The following is a 26,362-nucleotide window of genomic DNA, read 5'->3' on the forward strand; positions in this document are numbered from 1 at the left end:
ATCAGGATTTTGAAATTTGGTCTCATATTTGCACTATGCCTTGATTAAAGGTTCATTTGTTAGGTTGCTTGGAATCCTTTACAAATCTATGAACAGAAACCTGAAAAGAGTTTGACATATGTTAACTGAGAATTTATCAGAAGGATAATACTTGCCATGCATATAATACGAATGATTTTTAACTAGCTTTTTTTTGTGGACAGATACTGGAGCGCTCCTTACATTTGGTTGGGGGCTTTATGGACAGGTGAGTTCGACAGATCCTTGGCTTTCTATATTACAGCATATATGCTTGAAACTTGAATGACTTGAGATTTTTGCTTTCAGCTGAACCCACGTGTTGAGGAGATCTAATCATCATTGTGTAACTAAGCTTGTCAAAATATATTATTATACTATATATCAAAACATTTTACTAGGGAAAAATGCTAGTCTGCATTAAGATAAGGCTGTAAAAGATAATCTAAAACCTCTCTTGCTATACGTCTGCAACTAATATTTGCACTTTCTGTTGGGTATGTGGAAGTAATTGATTTTTTTTTGGGCTCTCTTAAGTGTGGCCAAGGAAGTACAGATGATGAATTGAGTCCAACATGTGTGTCGTCTTTGTTGGGAATCCGAATAGAAGAAGTGGCTGCAGGTCTATGGCACACGATATGCGCTTCATCTGATGGGGATGTGTATTCGTTTGGTGGAAATCAATTTGGACAGTTAGGTACTGGTTGTGATCAAGCTGAGGTAGAATCTTGAACTATATATGTTTCCTTGTCTAGTAATGCTGATTGTTTCTGAAGATCATGCCATTAAACTTGAAAATCGTATTTTTCAGACTCTTCCAAAATTATTGGAGGCTCCAAATTTGGAAGAGGTAAACGTAAAAACCATCTCCTGCGGTGCTCGTCACACCGCTGTAATTGCAGATGAAGGGAGAGTATTCTGCTGGGGATGGAACAAATATGGGCAGGTAATAAAAAGCAGAGAGCTACTTCTAGAAATTGTTTTGTTCCATTTAATGTGGATTTTACTGACGACATAGTTGTTTGTCTGAAACAGTTGGGTCTAGGAGATGTGATTGACCGGAATGCTCCATCAGAGGTTAGAATCAAAGATTGTGTTCCCAAAAACATTGCATGCGGTTGGTGGCATACTCTGCTTCTAGGCCAGTCCTCTCTCTGAACAGACTTGACACACTCCAATTTTTGTTTGTTAGGGGTTTATTAGAGCAAAAGATCAGATTTTTTAGTTGACCCTTTTTTTTTTTTAATATACACGTTAGAGGTATACTACTGTACATACACCAGCAGCATTTGTATGCAATGTAAGTCTTGACTCTTGAGTAATCCAGTGAACTTCTTTTTGTTCTATCATTATATAAAGTTTTCTTTTGGTTAATTCATTTGTTTCATTAAGAAATCTTGATTTCATGAATTTATTACAATTTTTCCCTTTTTGTAACGTCTGTTATACCAAAATTAAAGAGCTATATACAGAGAATCAGTAAGATCTCTTAAGTATCCCAAACATCGTCTCTTCGGCTTAGTTTATCAACGATCCTGTGAGATCTCGAATAAGGTAATGAAAGACTTTTTCTTCTCTTTACCCTAGTCCGTTTCCTCGAACTTGTGATGCATCTGGTTATTATTATTATTTATTTTACGGAGTGGTTTTGTGCGCTTTGTCTGTGTTGATTTGATTTGGCTTAGATCGTACGTAATTCAGGTCGATTCTATATGGATGTCGATTAGGGTTATGGGTTTGAAGCTTCGTCGGTGTTACAGTATATATGTTTTTATTTAGTTTTAGTTGAACTTTATTTGATCTGGACTTGGACTATGGGAATTTACACTATTTTAATTGTTCTGGCCGTGACATGTTTTATTATTTTGATTCTTAAACTTTTAGAGCTTTTGGATTACTCTTAAGAATGGTCTCACAATAGATGCATGCTGTAATTTACTCGGCTTTTTTTAACTTTTATATGTTCTCTACAGGATAAAAAGAAGAAGATGAAGGCTCTTATTCTTGTTGGAGGTTTTGGGACTCGTTTAAGACCATTGACTCTCAGTTTCCCAAAGCCTCTTGTTGATTTCGCTAATAAACCAATGATCCTACATCAGGTACTACTATACTATGGTCTTTCAAATTGTAATTGTGGTTCTTCTTGCTAGTCTCATGGTTTTATTATTGTATTTCTTTTTCTATATGGGATATGTGATGACAAATGTTGTTGCAGATAGAGGCACTTAAGGCTATTGGAGTTGATGAAGTCATTTTGACAATTAATTACGAGCCAGAGGTAAAACACTTTTGAGTCTCTCTGATATTTCCCTTTGCAAAGCTATATATGATACTTCGATATAAGATCTTAATAATTCAATGTTGGAAAATTATTCAGCAACTGCTAGTGATGTCGAACTTCTCAAGGGAGGTAGAGACAAATCTCGGGATCAAGATCACCTGCTCGCAAGAGACTGAGCCTTTAGGTACAGCTGGTCCTTTGGCTTTAGCCAGGGAAAAATTGGTTGATGGCTCTGATCAGCCATTCTTTGTCCTTAACAGCGATGTTATTAGTGAATACCCGCTTGAAGAGTTTATTGCTTTTCACAATGCTCATGGAGGAGAGGCCTCTATAATGGTGACAAAGGTAAAAAAGATTATTGAAAGTTAAACTTAAAGTACATGTGTTCATGTTTTTACTCATTAGGATACCATTGGTTTAAAACTAAGGTGGATGAGCCTTCGAAATATGGAGTAGTGGTTATGGAAGAAGCCACAGGGAAAGTGGAAAGGTTTGTCGAAAAGCCGAAACTATATGTTGGTAACAAGATCAATGCTGGGATTTATCTTCTAAATCCTTCAGTTCTTGACCAGATTGAGCTAAGACCAACTTCAATTGAGAAAGAGATCTTCCCCCAAATCGCAGAAGCTGAAAAACTCTATGCAATGGTGCTTCCTGGATTCTGGATGGACATTGGTCAACCACGAGACTACATTATTGGTCTTAGACTTTACTTAGACTCTCTGAGGAAGAAGTCTCCTTCAAAGTTAGCCAATGGTCCACACATTGTTGGGAATGTTCTAGTGGATGAAACCGCAGAGATTGGAGAAGGGTGTTTGATTGGCCCTGACTGCGTCATTGAGTCCGGGGTTAGACTTTCACGATGCACGGTGATGCGTGGGGCACACGTGAAGAGGTACTCGTGTGTCTCAAGTAGTATCATTGGGTGGCACTCGACGGTCGGACAATGGGCTAGGGTCGAGAACATGTCCATACTTGGGAAAAATGTTCATTTGTACGATGAGATTTATTGTAATGGAGGGGTTGTTTTGCATAACAAAGAGATCAAATCAGACATCATGAAGCCAGATATAGTCATGTGATGACCAGTCAAAACTAGCTAAAGTGATACTAAAGATTTTTGTTTATACTATTCTTTTACAATGATGGATTTACTAGAGGTTACATAAAATTTGACATTCCTGGTTAGAAAGGCGAAAGCCAAGGAAAATTTAGAAATATAAACTTAAACGTAAGATTAGGGGTTTCTCGATCGTAAATATATAGCTAAGACGTTCGTATTTTTTTTTGCCACAATATTTCAATTACTTCAAAAGATCCAAACCTCCCAATAATTTGTTTTTTTTTTTTTTTGATAATGGATATGACATTGAAAGAAGCATCTTAAGAACATGTCTGCAAAACATAGATGAGTTAACTTCGCTACATTGTGTACATATTGTAACAACTAACAAGGGGTAAAATCAACGCGATAAATTTGATGGCCGGTAAAGAATACAAATTAAAGGTGTCAAAAAAGTTTTTATAATTGATTCTCCGACCTTAACTTCTCTAAAAATAAATTTGCTGGTTATTGCAAAAGACATGCCAGATGAAGACACGGAGTTCGTCAATGTATGCAAAGCTTTGCAAGAAAGAAACTTCAATGTTTTCTTAACTGTGCCTGATGACTGCCCACCAGAAAAAGTGCCACCTCCTACTGTTGCAAGCTTGGTATGGCGTTGGACAAACCTATTCCATGGAGGTTATCCTATCGAAAGTGATTCTGATGAGGACGAGGTGTGAATCCGGCCGTAACTACTGATGCCAGCATTCGTTTGGAATGCATGGTACTATGTTAGTCTGTCAAAAGACTTTTGGTTCTGTTTGTGTATGATTACCATTGGCTCTTTGTTCTCTTAGACCCTTTCCAACCAATGTCATATGTTCTATAAGCTCTTCTTGTCCATGGTACACCGGGGACACAACTTTTACTTCCTAAATACTTGTAAATAGATCACCTTAGTGTGCAGTAGATGCAATCAGGTGATAGCCGCTCTTTTGACAGAGCAGAGCAGTGTTGAGTGGGCTGGATCCTTTTTTAGTTGCAAGTAGAGCGCATCAGAGTAGAGGAATGAGGATTTTCGTGGATACATTGCATCGTGCAGCAAGTTTTATAATTACTCTATTCAATAGAATGCATCTCTTCCGTTTTGATGTTATTGACAAAACTATCCTGTAACACAACATTTACACAAATTTGATTTGGTGTAACTTCAATTAATAGTGTAGCAGATTAGCAGTCCAAAAATATAACTATACCTTGCGGACACACAACTTTATGGTTAAAAAAACGCCGAGTACTTTATCTTGTCATTAATTTTTCCAACTATAAGAATCAATGTCATCATACATACACAAAACCAAAGTCTATTTTGACATAAAATAGTTGGCCGTATGCATATATTTTTAGTAGACCTTCTTCGAACTATATATATATATATATATATGTTACAACATTTACAAATTAAAAAGAGCCTATTTCTTGTTTCATTGATTCTACATCCGGCAGTCAGATCGATCTCCACTGGTGAGCAGTCACTAGCCACAACTAACATAACATTGTAGCCAAACGTGCGCATCAAATAAAGATAATTGACGATCTCTTTTTTTTTTTTTTTTATTGTAAAACATTCGATTTTTTTTCTAATTGTATTTGATTTTGGTCATAAATTATTAGTGATTCATATTCAGTTTTGATGTGATTCGTTTCCATATTATGTAAACCATAATATAATTGCATAATTCGGGTATAACTATTAATTAAACCATCGGTTTAGACGACTCGGTTATTTTTTTGCACAGAGACTTCTTCTCCTTCTTCGTCTCGACAAGGACCACCACCACACACACAAAAAAAAAAACTCCGGTTAACTTTTTTACACCAGCTTCACCTGACGACGGTGGATGACAAAAGGTGATTTGAAATCTGATGTTTCGATTGGATTCCCAAATCGTGATTCGATGATTGATTGGGTCTCTTAGATTCAAGATTTTTTTTTTTTTTTTCCGATTGATACTGTTACTGGTCTCCGTGTTTCGATCTGACATGTTTTGATTCCACTATGGTTAGGAATTTGATGATGGGGATAAGCAAAACGGAGATCAATTTCCGGAGATTGCTTTCGGCTGCACCTAATCAGCAAAATCAATCGAAGCTTATGCATGTACGTTTCTTTGGATCTTTCTTCATGTGTTGTAAAAAAACTATTAGTTTTTCGTGCTTGATGTTGATGTGGTGGATACAATTCTGCTGTAGTATGTTGCTACATTGAGGGAACTGTTAGAACAACTCTCCGAAGAGAAGACCCCTGAAGGGCTTCCCAGGTTTGTTACTTACTTACCCTCTCTCTTTTATTGATTCATCATTCAAAGATTCCTGCTTTGGTGTTTGATTGTTGAGAAGATCTATGTATCTTTCTACGATTAAGGGTTTGAGATTTGAATTCAATTGCTTTGTGTTATTATTAGTTGTTCCAAAGTTTATGTTTTTTTTTTTTGGGTGGAGATGCTCTTTCACAATTCCATTGGCGACCATTATGAGTGTGTGCTTATTTTTTCTCCTTTGATCTCTTTTTCCAGAGTTACAAAGTCTAAGGTTAATGAGTACTATGAGAAGATTGAAGCTGTTGCTTCCAAGATAGTTTCTCAAGTGGTAAGTCACATGAACTAGAAAGGGTCTCTTCTTTTCGATTGTATAGACTAGGACATTCAGAGTAATGTGTTAGAAATACTTTCTTATCTACTTAATTCCCCAATTTTTACTAGATGCATTTGGTTTGTTCCTGCGTAGAACCGGTTGCAAGAATCTTAAGTTTTAATTCTGTAACTAATACCAAATTATTGGTTTTTGCTAAATTAATAACAGCCTGACACAGAGGTATCTGATGAACCCTTTGGAAAAGATTCGACTAGTGGCAGCTCACCGAAATTAGAAGATGATCCTCGAAGCCCCACTTCCCCACAGCTGAGAAGAAGAATCGTGTAAGTGAAAAACTAGATTCACATCCTTCTCTACTTGTAATTTATTAATTTTATTTCCTTTAGTACTTATCAGCGCTCTTGATTGAGGTAGGCCTGCAAGTTCCAAGGACCAAAGTTTTGATGCTGCTGATGCTGATTCATCAAAACCAGTAAAACTAGACACCGCAGCTCAAGCGCACATTGAGAAGCATAGGTAGTTTCATAGATCACCAAAAAGAACTAGGAACTCATTTTTATCTCTGCACATTATCGCAAAGAGTAAAGCTGTACTCTTTTAAATAAAAGTTGAATTTGCCACTTCATGTTCACGTTGGTGATTTATTTTAACGACAGAAAGCTTCAAGAGGATCTAACTGATGAAATGGTGGGACTTGCAAGACAACTCAAGGAGAGAAGTCAAGCGATAAGCCAATCTGTGCAAAATACAGAGAAGGTGACATGTTAACCATTTCCTCACAATATCAATTATGCATACTATTATCAACAACAACAATGGGATAAGAGAAGAAGAATCTATAGTTTGGTTCACATATTCTTTTAACTGGCTTCATTGGTCCTAACAATTTTTCTTTCTTTCTTTGCTTGTGGATTCATTAACAAAAGATACTTGACTCCACCGAGGAGGCCATTGAGCAAAGCTTAGCAAGCACAGGACACGCGACAACAAGAGCGACGAAGATATATTCACAAAGCTCAAAGACAAGTTGCTTCCAGTGGCTATTGATCTTCGCCATGACCTGTGTGTTCATAATGGTTGTCCTGTTGATCCGAGTCACATAGAAAAATGGTTCGGACATGTAAACCAAATTAGTGAAACTTTAAAGAACATTTCAGTTTGTTAAAAAAGTTATGTTGACTTGTGTAAATTCTGAGTTGGTATATGTGAAATGAAGCAGCATAGAGCATACCTTGATTTTGAAGAGATTTTTTGGTTAACAATTTTGAGAAATAAAATATCGTAATTTGACCGGTTTGATTGATATACCGGTACGGTTTGGTTAGTGTCAGTTCATCTTCTTCGCAACAACACTTAAAAAAAGTTAAAACCCTGAAAGAGTCCCATTTCTAGTAAATTAATCAATTCGCGCAATGGGTTTCGCTTTGTGCATTCGCAGATCAGCTTCTACTTTGGCTTCCGTGTGCGGTCGTGTAGCTCGAGCTCAGGCCGTCTCCTCCGTCATCGTTAATCGCTCATCTCTTGTTCACAAGCCATCTCTGTTTCGTCCTTTCGTCTCTAGTGGCTTCCCTTATTCGACGGCCACTGAGCGATTAAAGTCCGATCAGACGCTTCTTCAAGTAATTGACTCCGAGATCAACAACGATTCTTTCAAAGCGGATGATCACGATGTGGTAATATCTCGTCTCTATCCCACTTAGTTCCTGGAGAAAAAAAATCACGAATTTGTAGAGGATTTGGGTAACTTCAATAGTTATAGTCTTGATTTCTGATAGAGAAAATTAGACTGATTTCTGAAAGCCATAAGCTTCAATGGAGGTCATGTCTTTATAGATGTTGTGTTAGCAAATGAACCTGATTTGATTTCTTTATTTTAAAAGTTTTTGAAAGACTACATGCATGATTATGGTTATGTGTTTCTTTAAGGAGGAGGATGAGAGTACAGATGTCTCTAGTGGCTTTCCTTTCATAATCCAAGATAATCCTGGACACAGGACTGTGACTTTGACTAGAGAGCACAATGAAGAGAAGATGAAAGTGGAAGTAAGCATGCCTGGTCTTGGCATGGATGAAAATGAAGATGATATGGATGACGATGAAGATGGTGGTGGTGATGGTCGTCATGAGAAAGCGAATGAAACAAGCATTCCACTAGTTGTCACTGTTACCAAGAAGAGTGGACTCAGCCTTGAGTTTAGCTGCACTGCTTTCCCTGATGAGGTTGTCATTGATGGTTTGTCTGTGAACCGTCCAGAGGATTCTTCTTCTGAAGAACAGTTGACTTATGATGGGCCAGATTTTCAGTAAGCAACATATATCCCATCTTTTTTTAACCATATGATAACCCAAAAAATAACTCAAATGTTCTTTCTTTCTTTTGCTTTGCAGGGAGTTGGATGAGAATATGCGCAAGTCGTTCCACAAGTTTCTAGAGACCAGAGGAATCAACCCAAGCGCAACGGATTTCTTGTATGAGTACATGATGGAGAAAGATAGCAGAGAGTACCAACTATGGTTGAAGAAGCTCAAAAACTTTGTCCAAGAATGAAATCCCACTAAAGATGAGCAAGAGCAAGATGGTTTTATGGTTGCAGATTTTATTTGTAGTGACTTTTGAGTTTACAGTGGGGTTTTGAATGTGAAACTGGAATTTGATAATCATAGTTAACAACCATAGATTGATTATTAGAGAATCATTACTTCTTTTGCATGGAGATAAAAATAGAAAAGGTATAAGTTTTGACATTACGAGAAACTCCATCCACAACTTGTCCTTTTCCTCTTATTATCCTGATTTCTGTGTCATTCATCACCACAACCATTAAAACTTCTCAGCTTTTAACAAATCAATGAACAGTGGAAATACCAATAAAAACTCAGTTGTACCATCTTGTTGTTCATAATCTTTCAACTCCAACTGGACCACGGGCATGGATCCTGCTTGTGCTTATTCCCACCAACACATAAGAACAACCCACATTTGCACTTTGTTCTATTAAGTGGGTCTGTGATTTTTATTGGATGTTCTGTTTTGCTCTCTCAAGTGTGGCCCAAGGGAGTACAGATGACGAGCTAAGGAATCCGAATAGAACAAGTGGCAGCAGGTCTATGGCACAGGATCTGATGGTTATGTTTATCCGTTTGGTGGAAACCAATTTGGCCAGTTTAGGTACTGGTTGTGATCAAGTTGAGGTCAAAATCTTGAACTATATTGTTTGCTTGACTATTCTAGTAAACGTTAAACTGATTATTTGTAAAGGCCCTGCCACACTAAACTTGGAAGTCATTTGATATTTCAGACTCTTCCAAAGTTATGGAGGCTCCAACAAAAACTGACCTTGCATACACTTCTTCTTCTTAGTCTTGGAGATGCTCATATTCAATTCGGTCAACATCTTCTTCTTCTTATTCAACTTCTTCACTTTATTAGCCTCAACTAAAGTCTGTAGATCAACATCATGCTATCTGCTATTTCACATTTGGAGTCTAGTCAAAACATCTTTCATTAACGAAGTTGAGATATTAAAAACTTGCCTTACTCTATACTATAAGTTAACCCAACATTTCCAGCTACAAATAAAATAAACCATTGACCAAATGAAATTCCTTGTGAGTAAAACAAGGGCCATGTGTACTCTTCTTCTTCTTCTTCTTCTTAAGTCTTGCAGATGCTCATTCGGTCAGTATCTTCTTCTTCTTCTTCAACTTCTTCTTCACTTTATTAGCCTCTACCAAAGTCTGTAAATTAACATCATGCTTTATGTTTCACATTTTGGAGTCTAGTCAAAACATATTTCATTAACAAAGTTGAGATATTAAAACTTGCCTTTGGAGTAGGTGGTATTATTGTGATTGTTTTTCTCCTTCTTTTTCTCCTTTTCTGGCAAGGAAAAACTTTTTGGTCAAGCATTTCTTCAACTAAGTAACAAACTTTTACTCAATAAAATTCAATAAAAACTCTTGCTTACTCAATAAAATTCAAATTCATATATATACTAGAAAAAAAAAAGCAAAAACTTGTCTTTGGTGGCTCCTCCTCAATCACCATGGTAGTTGCAGTCTTGGGATGAGAATCAAGGGAAGCCTGATCGGGTAAATGTGTGAAAAAGCAGCTTCCTAGTTGGATATGTTTTTCACCATTGAGATGAAGATTGAAACTTTCAAAGGTTTGGGCATCAAAACAGCATAAACAGCAATAGAACGGGGAATATTCACGACTCGATTCACTGCATGACTTCTCCAGAGTAAACTGTTTACCTCTTCTTATCTCGCGGGTAGACTCTGAATCTCTTGCACCTGTTAAAAAAAAAGACAGCCAACTGGTTGAGAAAGAAAGCTTAATTAAAAAATTTGCCGGTTAATTCTTCAACTAGAGAGGACAGACAGAAACACACCTTCAATCAGTTGAAACCATCCATCATTTTCCGGAACAATGTTGTATTCCTTCTCATCTGTTGAGTGAAAACCAGTACCAAACATGCCCTCAGTGGCTTCGGGAAGATTTATGAGCATTATTGTAGCCGGAGGTGGATTATCCATTCTCCATACCAAAACTGTTGGTAATAATTGAGTTTAGGCTTATGTTATTTTATATAACTATATTATTTATTACAAAACCATTGGACTCTAAAATCTACTAATATTTTAAATCCATTAATATATCTGATGTGGCACAATTGGTTGGCTAATATGGTGGTGACTGGTAAATTGGTAATCTAAGATAAAAGTTGTTTTGTGGTGTTTTGTTTTTTGTATTTAGATTTTTTTTCAAAGAAAATGGTGAGAGAATAAACTGAAATTGGATTTATATAGAAGATAGATATGTTGTAAACCACCATGAACATGGAGTTATTAGTGGGGAGTAAAATTAGGAATAAATTTTTTTAATCAGTTGTGTTTGTGACTTTTTTTTATTTTTAAACTTTTATTTTGCATGGTCGTACTTAGTTTTTCTCATTAATGGACTTTTGTTTGCTTTTTTTTTATAGAATCTGATGTGGCTTATTTTGATTGGACATGTGACTTGTGTTTTATATGATAAAACCATTGAACTCTAAAATCCATTAAAAACCTTTGTTGAATATTTTAAAACATATGTTACTTTATATAACTATATTATTTAGTGTGTTGTAAAGTCAAATGTTATGTGATAACCGTGACTTGTTACGAACCGTTGTTAGTGTAGGAAGTTGCAACGGTTGCTTTGTGTCTTTAAGGAAAACTACATAAGGTGGATGTTTTCTTATTGTAAAAGTTGTCGAAAATAATTGAGAAGTTTTCCACTTTTTTCATCTCTGTTTTTTCTCTATTATGCTCTGTATTTGAAGCAATGGCTTATGGTAAAGTACAAGAGCAAAACTTCAATAAAGACATCGGAGTACATGTGTGGATTAGCTATTTCAGTAAAGGAAATAAATAGTAAAGGGGCAAAGTATATAATATAATTATTATAGAACAAAAAAGATAGAGAACCAACCACGAAAGGAGCAGTAAAGAATGATTCCAACAGAAGAGAGGGCTCGAAGTACATGTTCTGGGGTTCGGTGTAGGTCGCTATAGGCAGAAATGGTGACAGGACGACCAAAGTAACCTAAATTCTCCAACGCCCGTTCTATACACTCACGGATCCGACCAGCATCATACCCACAAGGAACCGTAAACTCGTTTAAGTTCCACCACACCGACGTGTTAGCCTCCGCTTCCTCCTTGCTTATCACCGTCTTGGGACGCATCATGGGAGCCCGAAACATCATCATCTTCTGTTTTTTTTTTAATAAAGAGTTCAACACTTCTTTCACAATCGTTTACGGAGAGAGGCGATCTCGATACGTAGCAATCAAGTCAAAGGCATTTAGGGTTTCTTTCAACTTATAAACCTAATGGGCTAACCAAATAGATATCATCATCCTTTTTCGAATTTCTATTTTAAAGAAATTTTGATGATATCTATGGTTGAAATACAATTGTATTTCACCCTTTACATGCCTAAAACTATGGTTGAAGAAGCTTAAAAACTTTGTCCAAGATTGAAAACACACTAAGATGAGCAAGAGCAAGATGGTTTGTAGGGTTGCAGGTTTTACTGTAATTACTTTTGAGCTCACATGGGTTTTGGAAGTGAAATTCGAATTTGAATCTTTGCGATATCCACAAATTAGAAGAGATCAACTTATTTATTCTGGCATAGACAAATGATACAAACAGAAATGGTGAATCAAAGTTTGTGACTATAGTTTTTGACATGAAGAGAAGCTGCTAAACATTTCACTATTATCAAAGACACTTACGTAAAGCGATCTTATGATGGTACAAACGTCAAGTAAAACTAAATCCTATGTAAAAAGGAAAAAAAATCTTCAATCATCATCATAATAGTAAAACATAATATGACATTAGCAGAAAAAGAGAGAGAACTAATTCCCATTCTCCACTGCCTCTGTCCTTTTTAAGACAGGAAGGTCCTTATGGGTGTAAGCGATTCCATTGTCTCCATCAACAACTTGTCCTTTTCCTCTCATTATCCTGTCATTCATCACCACAACCATTTAAACTTCAGAGCTTTTGACAATTCAATGTACTATGGAAAGACAAAATAGACTTAGTTGTACCATCTCGTTGTCAATAATCCTTCTACTCCGACTGGACCACGGGCATGGATCCTGCTTGTGCTTATTCCCACCTATACATAAGAACAACCACCCACATTAACCACTCATTCATCGACACTTCTCTATTTATTCGGTTTAATAGATGTGATATAATATATCTCTCTCTTCCCTACCTCTGCACCAAATCCGAATCTAAAACCATCAGAGAATCTTGTGCTTGCATTGTGGAAAACAGCAGCACTGTCAAGAGCACGAAATGTTGAAGAATTAGTTAGTTTTCTGTATATTCAACCTCCAACATTTTATATGATTGATATATCAAAAGCACAAATGCTCAAGTACATGAGCTTTTTACCTGTCTACTTGATGGAGAAATATCTCTGCGACTTCACTATCTTCTGTCACTATGCAATCCGTATGTGCACTGCTCTCATAAGATAAGACAAAAGAGTGGCCACACTTATTTTTCAGCACATGCAAAGAATACAGAGCGGTAGGCCCTTTGCAAACTTTGTAATGTTATTATTAGTTTGAAATCAGTAATAATTTTACCTTCCATGTTGGTGAATATGATCTATAGCACCATGTACGTCTTCGACAATTTCAACGGTGCAGGCCTTGGAACTGTACTCGTGATGGAATGATTTTGTTTCCGGAATATTCAGTTTAGCACTTGCTCTTGGCCCACCATACAAAGTGACACCTGCAATTTGACACGTACACAAAATCTCTTTTAAAATGGCTAACAAACTAAATTCTATCTTGGTTTCAGTGTTTATGAAAGCTTTCTAGTTTAATATAACTATAAAACAACAGTTGTAAGGCTAAAATTCAAGGCGGAAAAATAGATCCAATAAAACAGATTCATTTTCCCACACTACTATTCTCACCTTTGCTTTGCAGAACAAATATAATATCATTAAGAAAACCATTCTGCTCCAAATCCTTATGTAGAAGAAGAGTTTCCTGTTAGGACAAAATAAAAGGAGATGAGGAAGTGAGACAAGAAGTAACAAGAGAACTAAAAACGAAATCACTTTGCATAAATGAACAGTAATGAAAGAGGTAAGACTCTCTAACCATCGCATTACAGGCTGCTGGATAGTCCAACTTTGCATCGGAAACGATGCGCTTTGCCATGGCCAGATTACAAGACTTATCAACATATACATGACAGATTCCATCTGGATACACCCAAAAGGTAAGCCATATTCTCTATAGGCCAATACAATTTAAGAAGTCAATGGAACTGAACTTATAAACATACCAGCATGGCCTAGCACTGGAATTTTCGTCGAGTTTTTTATCTGAGAAACAAGCTTGTTGCTGCCTCTTGGGATCACAAGATCAATAACGTCATCAAGCTGTAGCAAAAAAATGAAGGGTTCCAGTTTAGGTAAAAAGAGCTAATCACTTCAGGTGACTTGCCATTCATGCATCTACCTACCTTGAGCAAATCAGGAATCTCTTCTCTCGAAGTCACAAGTCCAATGAGTTTACCTCCAACAGTCTTTGGAATTGCATCAGTGATCACCTAAAATATTCCGTGGATCTCACAAATTAGCCAGATAATAACTACAATGGAGTTCATTCCAATCTATGAAACATGAGGTCGATGTACCTTGTGTAAGATAGCATTTGATCGAAAAGCCTCCTTTCCACCCTTCAGCAGAAGACCATTTCCACTTCGGATTGCAAGCGAAGCTATCTGTTTGATTCATTGATAGAGCATGGTGTTCAGCGATTAAACTTTACATCTAAGAGCATAAAGGACAATGACTCATGGCATACCTGAACAAGTGCATCAGGTCGAGATTCAAATACAATAAGAAGCACACCTATTGGTGATGAGGTCTTCTCTAAAATAAGATCATCTGCAACCTGTTGCATAAGAAATTGTCAGGAATAATATGAATTAGACCAATTCCGCATGTTAATAGTTGGACCTTTTACATCATATGAGGATATTCTTTCCCTGTATTTGAATCCTAGTTTGAAAAGTATTGTTACCTGAGTTTTCTTTAATACACGACCGATTGGATCTTCCATTTCAGCTAGCTGGCGAACGGAAGCTGCAAGGCTTGAGATCTATCAAAGCACAAAAAATGTATAAGTAAATACGCCATACAAAAGACAACAAAAAAATTGGTGCAATAGGTTTCATCACACAGTGAACACTGACTTACCTTCCCAGGCTTCATAACTAAGCGAGCTACCAGAGACTCATCATATCCAGCTTCTTGTGCTGCAGCAACATCTAAATCGTTCTCAGCTTTAATTGTTTTCTCATTTGCTTCAAGGGCGTTGGCAATAACGAGTAGAATTTTCTTCCTATCTCCTGAAGACAAGGCCTGTAAGAAAAATGTAAATAAGTTGAGTACACTTGCAAAAGAAGAAATAGTTTTATGACACTTGCATCGAAGCCCTAACATTACCTGAAGCTTTCTTGAGCTTTCCCTTGCAGCAACTGCCATGTCACGAGAAGTAGTATCTACGACCGGAGCCCACAAATGAGCATCTTGATGGAACAGGGTACCGACACGCAGTCCTCTAAGGACTTTACTTATATTCTCAGCTGCAAACCCACTTGATAAAAGTAGCAAGAAAAAAAATCACTCTTCCATCCAACACTATATGTTGTTAGCTTATTGATCAGTACCTTCTATATTCTGATATTCAAGGGAAGATAACTACTAATAGAGATTACGAGTACGGAAGGGACTTTTACCTGGTTATGATAACAGGAATGCCACCATAAGCTGCATTAACAGCAGCTTTAACTTTTGCAGTCATACCCCCTCGTCCTAATTTGGATTTTTCGCCGAAAGTAATCTCGTCCTGGTGTTTTTCTTTAATGAATGTGTGGATTAACTTTGAGTTAGGATCACTTGGGGGGCCAGTATAAAGACCCTCAACATCACTTAGAAGGATCAGAAGGTCAGCTTTCAGCTCTAGCGATAGAAGAGCAGCTAAGCTGTCATTATCCCAAAATATACCAGTAGAATCCTGGACAGGTTTAAGTATAGTGAAGCTGTAGATTAGACTATAAGACTCAGTGGAACTAGGAAATTACTCGATCCAAGTTACATCATGTACAGTCAATAAGTAACATTTAAATTTTTCAGTCCCATGTCAAAGAGTAAAAGAAAGGCAATCAACAAACCTTGTAGGGGGCTCTGCGAGTGCTTATAGCATCATTCTCATTGAAAACAGGAATAACCCTCATTCTAAACATCGCTTTGACAGTTTCACTTAGTTGCTTCCTGAAATCTTTATCTCTAAAACTGCTATCGGTCACAAGCATTTGAGCCACCGTCACATCCAACTAACCAACAAAAAAAGACGAAGAAAGTAAAAACAAAATTCAATATATGAAAAAGTTTTCAATAATCAAGAAACAGCCAAAAAAAAAAAAAAAAAAAGGAGCATCACCTGGTCAAACATAGTCTCATAGTAAGCCATGAGGCTGCTCTGTCCAACACCAGCACAAGCCTTCCCATCAAGATCCATTTGTGGCTTCTGGAGGTCTGCAAAACTGAAACCCGTATAGAAAAAGAATCAGCACAAAACCACAAAGAAAAAAACATATAAAACAGTAAAGACACACAATTCAAACCTTTGGAGAGGAACACTAGAAACAAGAAACAAAAAAAACTCAAAAGACTTGTTTACATCACAATAACCTGCTGTTGACTAATTGTCTATATCGAAGCCTCTGTCGACCAAGACCAACCGCACCAGACGACACCAAAATGACCTCAAATCCATCCGAGTTCAATTCCGCAAGCTGACATTATAGATACACACAAAAGTCCTTCAGAAAGAAAGAAAAAACACCATATCCTTGATTCTGTTTCTAAAATCAGAGCTTAATCAATAACTTCAAAATCATATGTTTCCATTAATATATGAAAATACCTGCTCACAGATAGCTCCTAAACGTCCAAGAGCCAATCTTCCACCTTTCCCAGTAACAACTGCAGTCCCAACCTGTTAAAATCAATCAAAGAGCACATGGGTAGTGACAAAAATCGAAGATTTAGGATTCAAATACAATAAAGTTTCAACATTTTCCTCAGATTTCTCCGCCGTCAAATAAAATTAAAAAAAAAAAAAAAAGCTGAAAACTTTAAGAAAACAATCATTGACACAGTATGGATTAACACAGTACCAATTGACACAAAAAAAAACACAGACTTCCAAATATATTAGACTCAACGCAGAAAATTAAACAAAAAAAAAAAAGTCAAACCCAGAAATGTTATTGGAAGACAATCATCAAATCAACAAAGAAGGAAAATAAATAAAAAGAACCTTGACGACAATACGCTTAACGTCCCTGGCGAAGAGGCGGGAAGGATCGATCTCCGTCATATTTTTCAATCAAAATAACGAGAGAGAACGAGTCAACTTAGTCGGAGACTCAGTTAAAAAAAGGGAAGAAGAGGAGAGGACGTGAGAATGAGAAATATGGAATTGGATAATCCGGTGAGGGGAGATTCAACTGAGAAGAAGCGAATGGGGTTTTTAAGAGCGTAGACAACAGTTGTGATATTATTCAATTGAACCCTCATACTTTTTAAAAATCATGTAAGATTACCCAAGTTTTCAAAAATAACTTTTAAACCCAAATTTTCAGATTAGATAAACGTATATAGAGTTTTGTTGTGGATATAAGATTTTAAGAATTGTATGCATGTTGTATTATTTTGTTGTCGGTTGTTCTTAGTATATGATTGCTAATCTAACCACCATGTAATCATATTTTTTTCTATTAGTAAACACACAAAGATTGTATAATGTTTTTGGTAATGCTATCTATGTGTCTTATCACTTGTGTAGAATGCATCACTGAAACTATTTATTTTGAGATATTTTTTGTACTATTGTCAGTTCGATATCTTATTTGTATAATAGAGTTAAGTTTTGAAGAACTCATAGCAAAACATGTCGCAATAACATCTTTCTTTTTGGACACAACATGTCACAAAGTTATTTACTGTCACAAAATTTACAATTTGTAAGATTTTTGCTATGGTTAAAAAGTTGCTACAAATTCTGTGGCCAAATCGTCAAATTATTAAAAATTTAAGATTCCTTCTGTATATTTTCTATTCTGAAGTGACTGGTTATAGAATCCTTTTATATAATAATAGAAAGAAAGAAAAAAACTTACAATATTCATGTTTTTGAACTAAATTTCCAACCACATGGCGCCACGTGATTAGAGATCCTGATTGATGACGTGGTGGTGCAGGCTCAAAGAGATAGGGTGAAGAGCAGAGGATAAAGGTCTCGAGTGGTAGGGGTATTTCGGGAAATTCAAAAATTGGCGGCTGAGAGAGCTTCGTGAACGTGAACAACACAAAGGGGGTAGAGACAACAAAGCAAGTTTACTTGGCAATATCTCATGAAACTAACAGATTTTTAATTATTCATACGCGGCGCCACAACATTTCTTTATCATCATTATTATCTTTTTAAAAATATTTTGTTATCGTTGAGTCCAAAATTCAAATGATTTTGACACAAATCAATATGTGACATTTTATAATGCTAGTTATAACCACTGTATTTATAACAATCACTCGTTTTATGAAAAAATATTGATAATAATACCAATCACGAATCTAAAAAAACTCTTCCCTTTTTTAGAAGATTGAATTCACTTTCTGTTTCCAGATAAAGTTCTATTCAATATCATGATTCATGCAGAGACTTAGTTGTATATATATATATTGGTTTCTTTAATTTTACAAATTATTTTACTTGCATTTGTTTCTTTGAAAATAATTGGTATATTAGATTATATTTTGTTTGATACGTCTTTTAAATTTAAGTGATGAATATACACTAGTATATATTTTTTCTGTTGTCATCGGTAGATACCACGGTAATGATTAACCGTATTTTGTTTTGGTTAATGAGATAAAGAATGTACGGAAAATGGATATACTGAAAATGGATGTTATCGAAGAAGATTTGCAGAAAATGTGGATTGGAGGTTTTTTATTTCGGTAGAAAAGGATGATCGGAGCTGGCAATATGCATAAGTTATATTAGAAGAATGATGATATTCTTATTATGAGGAGGAACATCTTGGAGGCATGTTATAAACATGTTTGGAGCTTAGTGAGTCTGTCTCTAGGCTAGAGAATGAGAAGAATGCTGATAACTCATTAATTCTTCTATCTTCTCCTTTTGAACTTGAGTCATGACTGAATCAAAATCTGCAAAAGTAAATGTTAGACAATGGATGTAAATAGACATAAATCAAAATCAGAGACAATATACATGGGAATGATTGTAACTTACTATCTGTGTTGCCTCCCCTCTCATTCGGTAATGATTGTTTCATGTTCAAGATGAATTTTCCATAGAACATACTCCGGAGTTTTTCTACGAATATTCTTGGAGAGATGACAAGGTAGTTCACAAGGGACACCCCAACAAGCTTTTCGGCAAGCAACTTTTTTTAAGAGAGGATATGATGGTTGCTCATAATGCAAAACAGATTAGATACTAATCTGATAAAAACGAGAGTTTGTCACAATACATAAGGTATGAAAGTTTTTTAGTAGCTAGTGCACGCACATGTAAATAATCCATCTTAAACATGCGTATTTTACTTCAATTTTGTTTGTTTGTTTTTTATAACTACAAAGTTATGGTTGATTGATACTAATTAAGTATACACATATTTCTTTTTTGACAATTAAACCACATATACTAAGTTATTGGATATGACTTTTTTAGAGAGAAAGCTAGTTAGGTACCAACAAGTTAATATAGGAAAAATATAAACATCGTGCTTTTGCACATGTCGTAAGTTTATTGGCACAAATATTATCTTCTCAAAGAATCTATCTAATACTAAAATTAGTAAATCTATCTCTAAAATGAGTTAAATATTTCAATTCTGATTAAAAAAAGTCGGCCAATCTACGATATTATACGTCATTTTTAGGAGATATGAACAATCAGTAGTTATTGCATACTAATTATATATACGTATATTCTTCTATCATAATGACACAATATCTTTTAAAAAATGTTTTTTTTTAATACAAATTTCAATCGAGAAAGAAATATCCTAAACAAATGAAAAAGGTTATACGACACGTGTCCTCCTCTATAATTCTAGCACAAATCTATTTTCGCCTGTGAAGCTAAGAGCCAAACAATATAAGTTTATATCAATATATACGTACGTCTTTGAAGCTCCAACGTCTGTCCAATCTCTATCAAAATTTTAACATCCGTTTAGACTAGGTACGCTTCCAATAAACAATTTCACACGGCAGTAAAATGATTATAATCGGTAATCCTTTTGCTAGTCTGCTTGCTACAAGCCTACAATGCAATTGTTGCCACCAACCAAAATGATGACAAGGAATAATATGCGACTATATATATTGGTTTGGGATGTAGGGGACGTCTCCGCATCCAAACGCAGGCCAAAGGGACCAGACAACGAGACCATGTACTACTCTGCAAGCATCTGGTGATGGGTTCAAGGTACGTATATCAATAATTAAATAGTAATTTATCTAACCCCCACTTAAACACGTTTTAATGGCTTTTAAGTTTTTAACACTATTATTAAAATCACGCTTACCTACTACACGAATTAAAAAATTGGTGATTAGTTACGTCGGTATGTGCGGTTGATACCACATACTATTCAACAAAATAAAAGAAGGAAAAATCAATAGGACGAAAGACTCGTCACTCACATGCTTTTTTTCATGTTATACATGCTTGATATTGGATCACATTCGTTAACCACAAATAGATTTCGAAGAACGAAGTGTCGTCATCTAGCCCATAGTTTTTATAATCTTTGGATCGTGCAAAACAATCCGGCCGACGCGCAAACCAAAAGTATAAAAGCAAACGAATATTTATGTGTACAATTATCTATTTGTCGTATTTAATCTATTAGCGTAGAGATATTCATTCGTGGGGTCAATAGACTCAATACTCACTTAATTCCAAGAATTTATATATATGCTACAGTTCAATTTAAGCGTTATATATGTTCTGCCGAATGTACGTGTTGCTCGACATCTTCCAAGGGTTTTTTTACGATCCAAAATTTTGATACACGACAAATTAATTCATTGTGTTTCGATGGTAGCTAAACATTGTGAACACTAAAACAATTACGGGAAACAAAGTTGTAGCATTTGAATAAATCCTTAATTAGTTACTACTGGTCCTAACAAAAATAAATGTTTTCGTCTGAAAATGGTTTCTTTCATTAGTGAAGATTCTAAATTCTTACAGTTGGACAAGGTTTTGTTTGTCAGCAGATAGAAACCAACTCACCTGACGCATTTCAAATGAAAGTCATGTGGGTGATAACTGATATGGCAACCTGAATCTGTCAATACCGGGATGTAGATCTAAATCTAATATATAAAATATTTGATATAATATATATTATGATAGTTAATTACTTATAAAATATAATTTTAGACACTAAAATATTGTCGAGTTCAATGGATCCCAAAATAATCTAATCTACTTTATCATGGTTTTTATTTATTTCACGAATCTAGCAGAGACATATTCAAACACTTAAATGAATTATCAAGGCCGGATCTAAATTACTTTTGGATCTATGATCAATAATATATACTATATGCTGCCGCACACTATCTATAACATTTAAGGAAACGTTAATTTATATAGTTTGAGAATCGTGCACACAAAATAATGAAATATCTTATTTTTCTAAGAAGATATTTTGTGTGGCTTGACACTTGACAGAGCATATGTAGTAAGAATGTGCACAACTCAAAAGTTTCATCAGACCAGTGCAACACGCACCGCACGAGTCATTTGGTAAGATAGTTGTTCATTTGATTTTATTTTCCTCTGACGACAAACCATTTACTAAAATAACTAAAGGCAAAAATTTTGATTGGTGCGGTTTAACTAAAATCGTTCTAAATCGTATTTTTAAAATGAAAAAAGGAGGTCACCACGTACGGTTCACGACGAGCGTCGAAAAATGGAAAAGTCGAGTGCCGTCACGTTCAGAGACTGTGTAATACAGTACAAGCAAACAAGAAGATAAACTCAATTCTTTTCTTTTCTTTTTTGGTTTTCTTCACAAACCGGAAACCTCGTAGCCGTTTAGATATTTTGCTCTCTTTTTTTTGTTTTACACGAAAACTTGACAACAACGTAAACAAAATTTAAATTAATAAAAACGACTGGCTGAAACAATTCTATATGCATGAAACAAGTTCGATCGTTATAAAATGGTTAAGCAAAGTCTTCTCATCTACTTATTGTTTTTTTCTTCTGTTATACGTGGCGAGAAGACGCATATAGAAGAAGAAAATCCAAAGAATCATTATCACTGTATTACTAAAAAATACTCCACTCAATTAAAAAGTTAATAGAGACATATCGACAAGAGAAAACAAGTTAACAGAGACATTATTGAGCTATTGACCGACAAGAAATTTTTTTAAAAGTTAAATTAGTAGTATTTGGAAAAAGATGTTATAATCGGCAATCAAAACGAGATCTAGCTTAAGACAAATAAACTACTTAAGACAGAAACCAAAGTTGACTTACTACTACTTATGCTATCATGTGAGTAAAAAAGCAAGCACTCGACACTTGAGCTCGAAAGAAAAAAAGAAATAAAGAAATACAGTAAAACCTCTATGAATTAATAAGATCAGAACCAAGAAATTATATTAATTTTTAGAGGTTTTAATTTATTGATAAATTAATAATTATTAATTTATTAATAAATTAATAAAATATTAACTTATGAAGAGATTTTTATTTTATTTTCATAATTTTGAAATTTTTATATTACAAAATAAGATAATTTTGTTATGATTCATATTTTTATATAATTTTTTTAATTTATAATCTTAACTATCGTAATAGGATTTATGTTAATAGAACTTCTTATTTAGATGAAAATGATAAATGTTAGAAGTTCATAGTTTAGAAGAAATTGTTGGTTATCTTTGATGGTAATGATGAAGTCGAATAACATATTGCGGTGCCTTTAGAACCAATTACATGTAAAAAAATTACCGCAACTACTCTTCTCAATTTTTTGATGCTATTTGCTAAGACAACATTAAAAGTTTTTAATACAATAAAAAATATAAGAGATAAGTTGCAACTATAATGCAAATTCAATAATAGACAAACAACAATAGAGTCATATTTTCTTAGATATATATCTATATAGTTTATATCATTATTAATTTATGATATTGTTGGGATTATATTTTTACATAAGATTTTCAAAAAGATTATTATTTTATTATTTTATCGAATTGTGTTATTTTTTACACCGACCTAATTCGGGACCGGAAAATTTTATTAATTTATAGCGAGTATTAATTTAAAGAGTATTAATTTATAGAGGTTGAGACGGAAAAATTTATTAATTTACGGCGAGTATTAATTTAAAGAGTATTAATTTATAGAGGTTCTATTGATACTAAATTAAGAAACGTTGATTGTTTATTTCCGATAATGGGCTTCATTTTCATATTTCATCTGCAATAATGGGCTTAGAGTTGATAAAAAAGTAATGGGCTTAGACTACATGTGGTTTTTTTTTTCTTTCCTTCAAATAGAGATCAGTTAGGCAAAACAAATGACCTAATAACCACCAATAAATCAGTACCATAGTTCACAAACTTTAACTTTTATGACTTTGATCGCCACCTAAAAATGTAGTATACAAGGAGAAAAACAATTTTAATAAATCCTACTCCCATATTTTTATTCACTACTTCTTACATTTTCACCCCCAAGAAAAAGAAAAAAAATCTCAAATATTTGAATTAAAAAATAATTTGTTCGAAAGTGGTCTGACTTTTCAACTTTACTTTGCCTCCAAGGCTCAAAATAAAAATATCTCAATATATATTTTTATTAATAATTGTGTATTATTGGAGGCTCCTTTAAATTAGGGCCCAAACGGTGGCTTATTCGGAGGATCATCCAGGGCCGGCGCAACCCTTATTCTTAAAAACCTTCGACTCCCATCTTTTTCCTTCTTCTTCTTCTCCGTTCTTCGCCGCTTCTTCTCCTCCTCGAATTCATCCCTCTCAAGTAAGCTTCTTTGATTTTTCCTTCTTAGACCTAACCAAACATCAATTATTTGTAAACCTAATTTGTTCTCTTGTAACATAGTCGATTGCAAAAATCGAAACTTTTATATATTTTAGAGGACCGATGTTTTTAAGTTTTATTTTATTTTGTAAAACCTAGTTACGGAATCGTTGTATTTTTGGACTCTGTGAAGTATATTATATATAAACCCTAATTTCGTTTTCATGTTTCTTTATTTACGCAGGTGTACTCGTTTAGCCTCCTCCTCCCTCTAATGGCGACCCGTAAGCTTTCTTCAAATACTGTTGTGTTTTTACTTTTCTTTTGATTAGCTTTAATGGGATTTTGTGGGTAATTTAATATGCAGGTCTTCAGTTTGAGAACAACTGTGAAGTTGGTGTCTTTTCCAAACTTACTAATGCCTATTGCTTAGTCGCTATAGGAGGCTCTGAGAACTTTTACAGGTTGGGTTGGATACTTCGTAAAAGCTTCAGTTTTTTTGTTTTTGCTTCTTTGATATCACTTGTCGATGTTTTTTTTTGTTTGATGCTTTTGTGTAGTGCTTTTGAGTCTGAGTTAGCAGATGTTATCCCTATCGTTAAGACCTCTATTGGAGGAACACGAATTATTGGGCGTCTTTGTGCTGGTTCGCTTTCTCTACATCTCTTATATGTTCTTGTTTCAAACCTTCTTCTCTTTAGCGTAATGAATGTGTTTTTTTTTTTGTGTTTTTCGAAATAGGAAACAAGAATGGGCTTCTTGTCCCCCATACAACTACTGACCAAGGTAATTTTGCAGTTCTTTGTACGAATCATTTCTCACTGCAATTACTAATGTCTCCTATGATACAGTTGACTTTGATAAATATAGTAGACATAGACAGAGATAGTTGAGTTTTCGCTGAATACCTTTTATGCAACTTGTCTGAAGTATCTGTGCACTGCCAATCCCTTTTTCATTTCATTTTATGGCTGGACTTTTCATAACTGAATATGGTTTTGGTGTAGATGTTTTTTCTCCTCCGTTGTTGGTGAATCTGTTTCGTGTGTATTATATAGGGGTCTTTTGCTCTTTTCTGATATCTTGAGTTTACATCACGAGTGTTGTGGTCTGTACTTGGGTTACATCTCCTGATTTATGCTGATGGTTTTTATTCTGCTAGAGCTTCAACACTTGAGGAATAGTCTACCTGATCGAGTGGTGGTCCAGCGAATTGATGAACGTCTGTCTGCTCTTGGAAACTGCATTGCCTGCAATGATCATGTCGCTCTTGCTCACACTGATCTTGATAAGGTAAAGATTGATGCCCTTCTGAGTTTCTCTAATGAAACCTTTCAAAAGCATATCCTTTTTCTTGACTGACAGGAAATGTAGAAAGTATAAGATTTATACAAAACTTTGCAATGATAATGTAATGTAGTCCTTTGTAATCACCCTGAATCTTTTGTAATCTATTGCTTAAGCTCCCTTCTACTGTATGCGTTATGGATGATTTTATTTTTGATTTTATATCTTGGCTTGTTAACAGAGTTTTACACATGCCGTTTGCTTTTTGGTCTAGTTCTTATGTTACGTTTTGGCATTGACAGGAAACAGAAGAAATAATTGCGGATGTTCTTGGCGTTGAAGTTTTCCGTCAGACAATTGCAGGCAACATTCTTGTGGGCAGTTACTGCGCCCTATCCAACAGAGGTGGAATGGTAAGAGGAAAAAGAACACAACACCCCTTGGGAAACTGATGAATTTGACATTTTGGTCTCATTATAATTTANTTAGTCCTTTGTAATCTATTGCTTAAGCTCCCTTGTACTGTATGCGTCATGTTAGATTTTATTTTGATTTTATATCTTAGCATGTTAACAGAGCTGTACGTATACCCTATGGTTTTGATGTCTGGTTCTTATGTTATTTTTTTGCATTGACAGGAAACAGAGGAAATAATTGCAGATGTTCTTGGCGTTGAAGTTTTCCGTCAGACAATTGCAGGCAACATTCTTGTGGGCAGCTACTGCGCCCTATCCAACAGAGGTGGAATGGTAAGAGGATAAAGAACATAACACCCCTTGGAAAACTGATGAAATTTGACATTGGTCTCATTATAATTTGAATGTTTTGCCTCAAACAGGTTCATCCTCACACCTCAGTAGAAGACTTGGATGAACTCTCAACTCTTCTTCAAGTCCCTCTCGTTGCTGGAACCGTTAACCGTGGTAGTGAAGTTATAGCTGCGGGTATGACCGTGAATGACTGGACTTCCTTCTGTGGTTCAGACACAACCGCAACAGAGCTCTCTGTTATAGACAGCATCTTCAAGCTAAGGGAAGCCCAACCCAGCTCTATCGTCGATGAGATGAGGAAGTCATTGATCGATACCTATGTTTAAATTTTTTGTTTTTGTTTGGATGAGACACACACAACAACATCCCCAAGTGTCAATGTCAGAGATTTTCATACTCTACTGTTGCAAGAATTAGCTGTTTTTCTTATATTTTTGTGTGGTTTTAACAGTTTAGAAGTAATCTGTTGATGTCTCTTTGAATCCTTCTAAAGTAATTTAATAAGAAAATTCTCGTTGAAATTACTAATTGTGGTCCACATTTGGTTCATATTTTAAGTGGAGAAGAAACTATTTGGTGAAATAGATAACGG

The 26,362-nt window shown here is 35.2% G+C and overlaps 6 protein-coding genes and 1 long non-coding RNA gene across 14 annotated transcripts; 5 read left to right on the forward strand and 2 right to left on the reverse strand.

Moving 5' to 3' along the window:
- LOC104791847 lies at positions 67-1,392 on the forward strand. Of its 5 annotated transcripts, XR_002038628.1 has the most exons (5): positions 233-247; positions 328-364; positions 556-738; positions 830-964; positions 1,054-1,392. It is a non-coding gene; the product is annotated as an uncharacterized LOC104791847 (long non-coding RNA). The 5 variants fall into 5 exon arrangements; XR_768961.2 differs by having other exon boundaries at positions 67-247; positions 328-738; XR_768962.2 differs by lacking the exon at positions 328-364 and having other exon boundaries at positions 181-247.
- On the forward strand, positions 1,774-3,441 carry LOC104699147 (probable mannose-1-phosphate guanylyltransferase 2). The gene is made up of 4 exons (XM_010414486.2): positions 1,774-2,117; positions 2,234-2,296; positions 2,396-2,644; positions 2,728-3,441. Exons 1-4 carry the CDS (start codon positions 2,007-2,009, stop codon positions 3,379-3,381), a joined length of 1,077 nt encoding a protein of 358 aa, XP_010412788.1. The 5' UTR covers positions 1,774-2,006; the 3' UTR covers positions 3,382-3,441.
- LOC104791848 lies at positions 5,132-7,242 on the forward strand. 2 transcript variants are annotated; one of them, XM_010517837.2, is made up of 8 exons: positions 5,132-5,255; positions 5,412-5,505; positions 5,598-5,665; positions 5,921-5,993; positions 6,207-6,322; positions 6,414-6,515; positions 6,656-6,755; positions 6,926-7,242. In XM_010517837.2, the coding sequence occupies exons 2-8, from the start codon at positions 5,419-5,421 to the stop codon at positions 7,100-7,102; spliced, it is 723 nt and encodes a 240-aa protein (XP_010516139.1). In that variant the 5' UTR covers positions 5,132-5,255; positions 5,412-5,418; the 3' UTR covers positions 7,103-7,242. The 2 variants fall into 2 exon arrangements, with proteins under 2 accessions (XP_010516139.1, XP_019102372.1); XM_019246827.1 differs by lacking the exon at positions 5,132-5,255 and having other exon boundaries at positions 5,404-5,505.
- LOC104791849 (uncharacterized protein At2g39795, mitochondrial) lies at positions 7,366-8,695 on the forward strand. Its single transcript, XM_010517838.2, has 3 exons — positions 7,366-7,672; positions 7,926-8,302; positions 8,388-8,695. The coding sequence occupies exons 1-3, from the start codon at positions 7,412-7,414 to the stop codon at positions 8,545-8,547; spliced, it is 798 nt and encodes a 265-aa protein (XP_010516140.1). The 5' UTR covers positions 7,366-7,411; the 3' UTR covers positions 8,548-8,695.
- On the reverse strand, positions 9,446-10,600 carry LOC109133493. Of its 2 annotated transcripts, XM_019246829.1 has the most exons (4): positions 10,394-10,600; positions 10,257-10,295; positions 9,826-9,879; positions 9,446-9,737 (listed from the first exon to the last, which is right to left on the reverse strand). In XM_019246829.1, exons 1-4 carry the CDS (start codon positions 10,536-10,538, stop codon positions 9,721-9,723), a joined length of 255 nt encoding a protein of 84 aa, XP_019102374.1. In that variant the 5' UTR covers positions 10,539-10,600; the 3' UTR covers positions 9,446-9,720. The 2 variants fall into 2 exon arrangements, with proteins under 2 accessions (XP_019102374.1, XP_019102373.1); XM_019246828.1 differs by lacking the exons at positions 9,446-9,737; positions 9,826-9,879 and having other exon boundaries at positions 9,886-10,295.
- LOC104791850 (delta-1-pyrroline-5-carboxylate synthase B) lies at positions 12,160-17,116 on the reverse strand. Its single transcript, XM_010517839.2, has 20 exons — positions 16,922-17,116; positions 16,526-16,597; positions 16,291-16,394; positions 16,040-16,142; positions 15,771-15,932; positions 15,336-15,613; positions 15,043-15,193; positions 14,794-14,958; positions 14,618-14,695; positions 14,399-14,488; positions 14,229-14,315; positions 14,055-14,141; positions 13,875-13,971; positions 13,688-13,791; positions 13,498-13,573; positions 13,160-13,310; positions 12,963-13,031; positions 12,781-12,847; positions 12,608-12,678; positions 12,160-12,521 (listed from the first exon to the last, which is right to left on the reverse strand). Exons 1-20 carry the CDS (start codon positions 16,979-16,981, stop codon positions 12,413-12,415), a joined length of 2,181 nt encoding a protein of 726 aa, XP_010516141.1. The 5' UTR covers positions 16,982-17,116; the 3' UTR covers positions 12,160-12,412.
- LOC104791851 (eukaryotic translation initiation factor 6-2) lies at positions 23,565-26,294 on the forward strand. 2 transcript variants are annotated; one of them, XM_010517841.2, is made up of 8 exons: positions 23,565-23,713; positions 23,958-23,997; positions 24,081-24,177; positions 24,274-24,359; positions 24,455-24,499; positions 24,876-25,006; positions 25,303-25,413; positions 25,839-26,294. In XM_010517841.2, the coding sequence occupies exons 2-8, from the start codon at positions 23,988-23,990 to the stop codon at positions 26,094-26,096; spliced, it is 738 nt and encodes a 245-aa protein (XP_010516143.1). In that variant the 5' UTR covers positions 23,565-23,713; positions 23,958-23,987; the 3' UTR covers positions 26,097-26,294. The 2 variants fall into 2 exon arrangements, with proteins under 2 accessions (XP_010516143.1, XP_010516142.1); XM_010517840.2 differs by lacking the exon at positions 25,303-25,413 and adding an exon at positions 25,639-25,749 and having other exon boundaries at positions 23,566-23,713.

Source organism: Camelina sativa, chromosome 6 (genome assembly GCF_000633955.1).
Source record: "Camelina sativa cultivar DH55 chromosome 6, Cs, whole genome shotgun sequence".
Classification (NCBI taxonomy): Eukaryota; Viridiplantae; Streptophyta; class Magnoliopsida; order Brassicales; family Brassicaceae; genus Camelina; species Camelina sativa.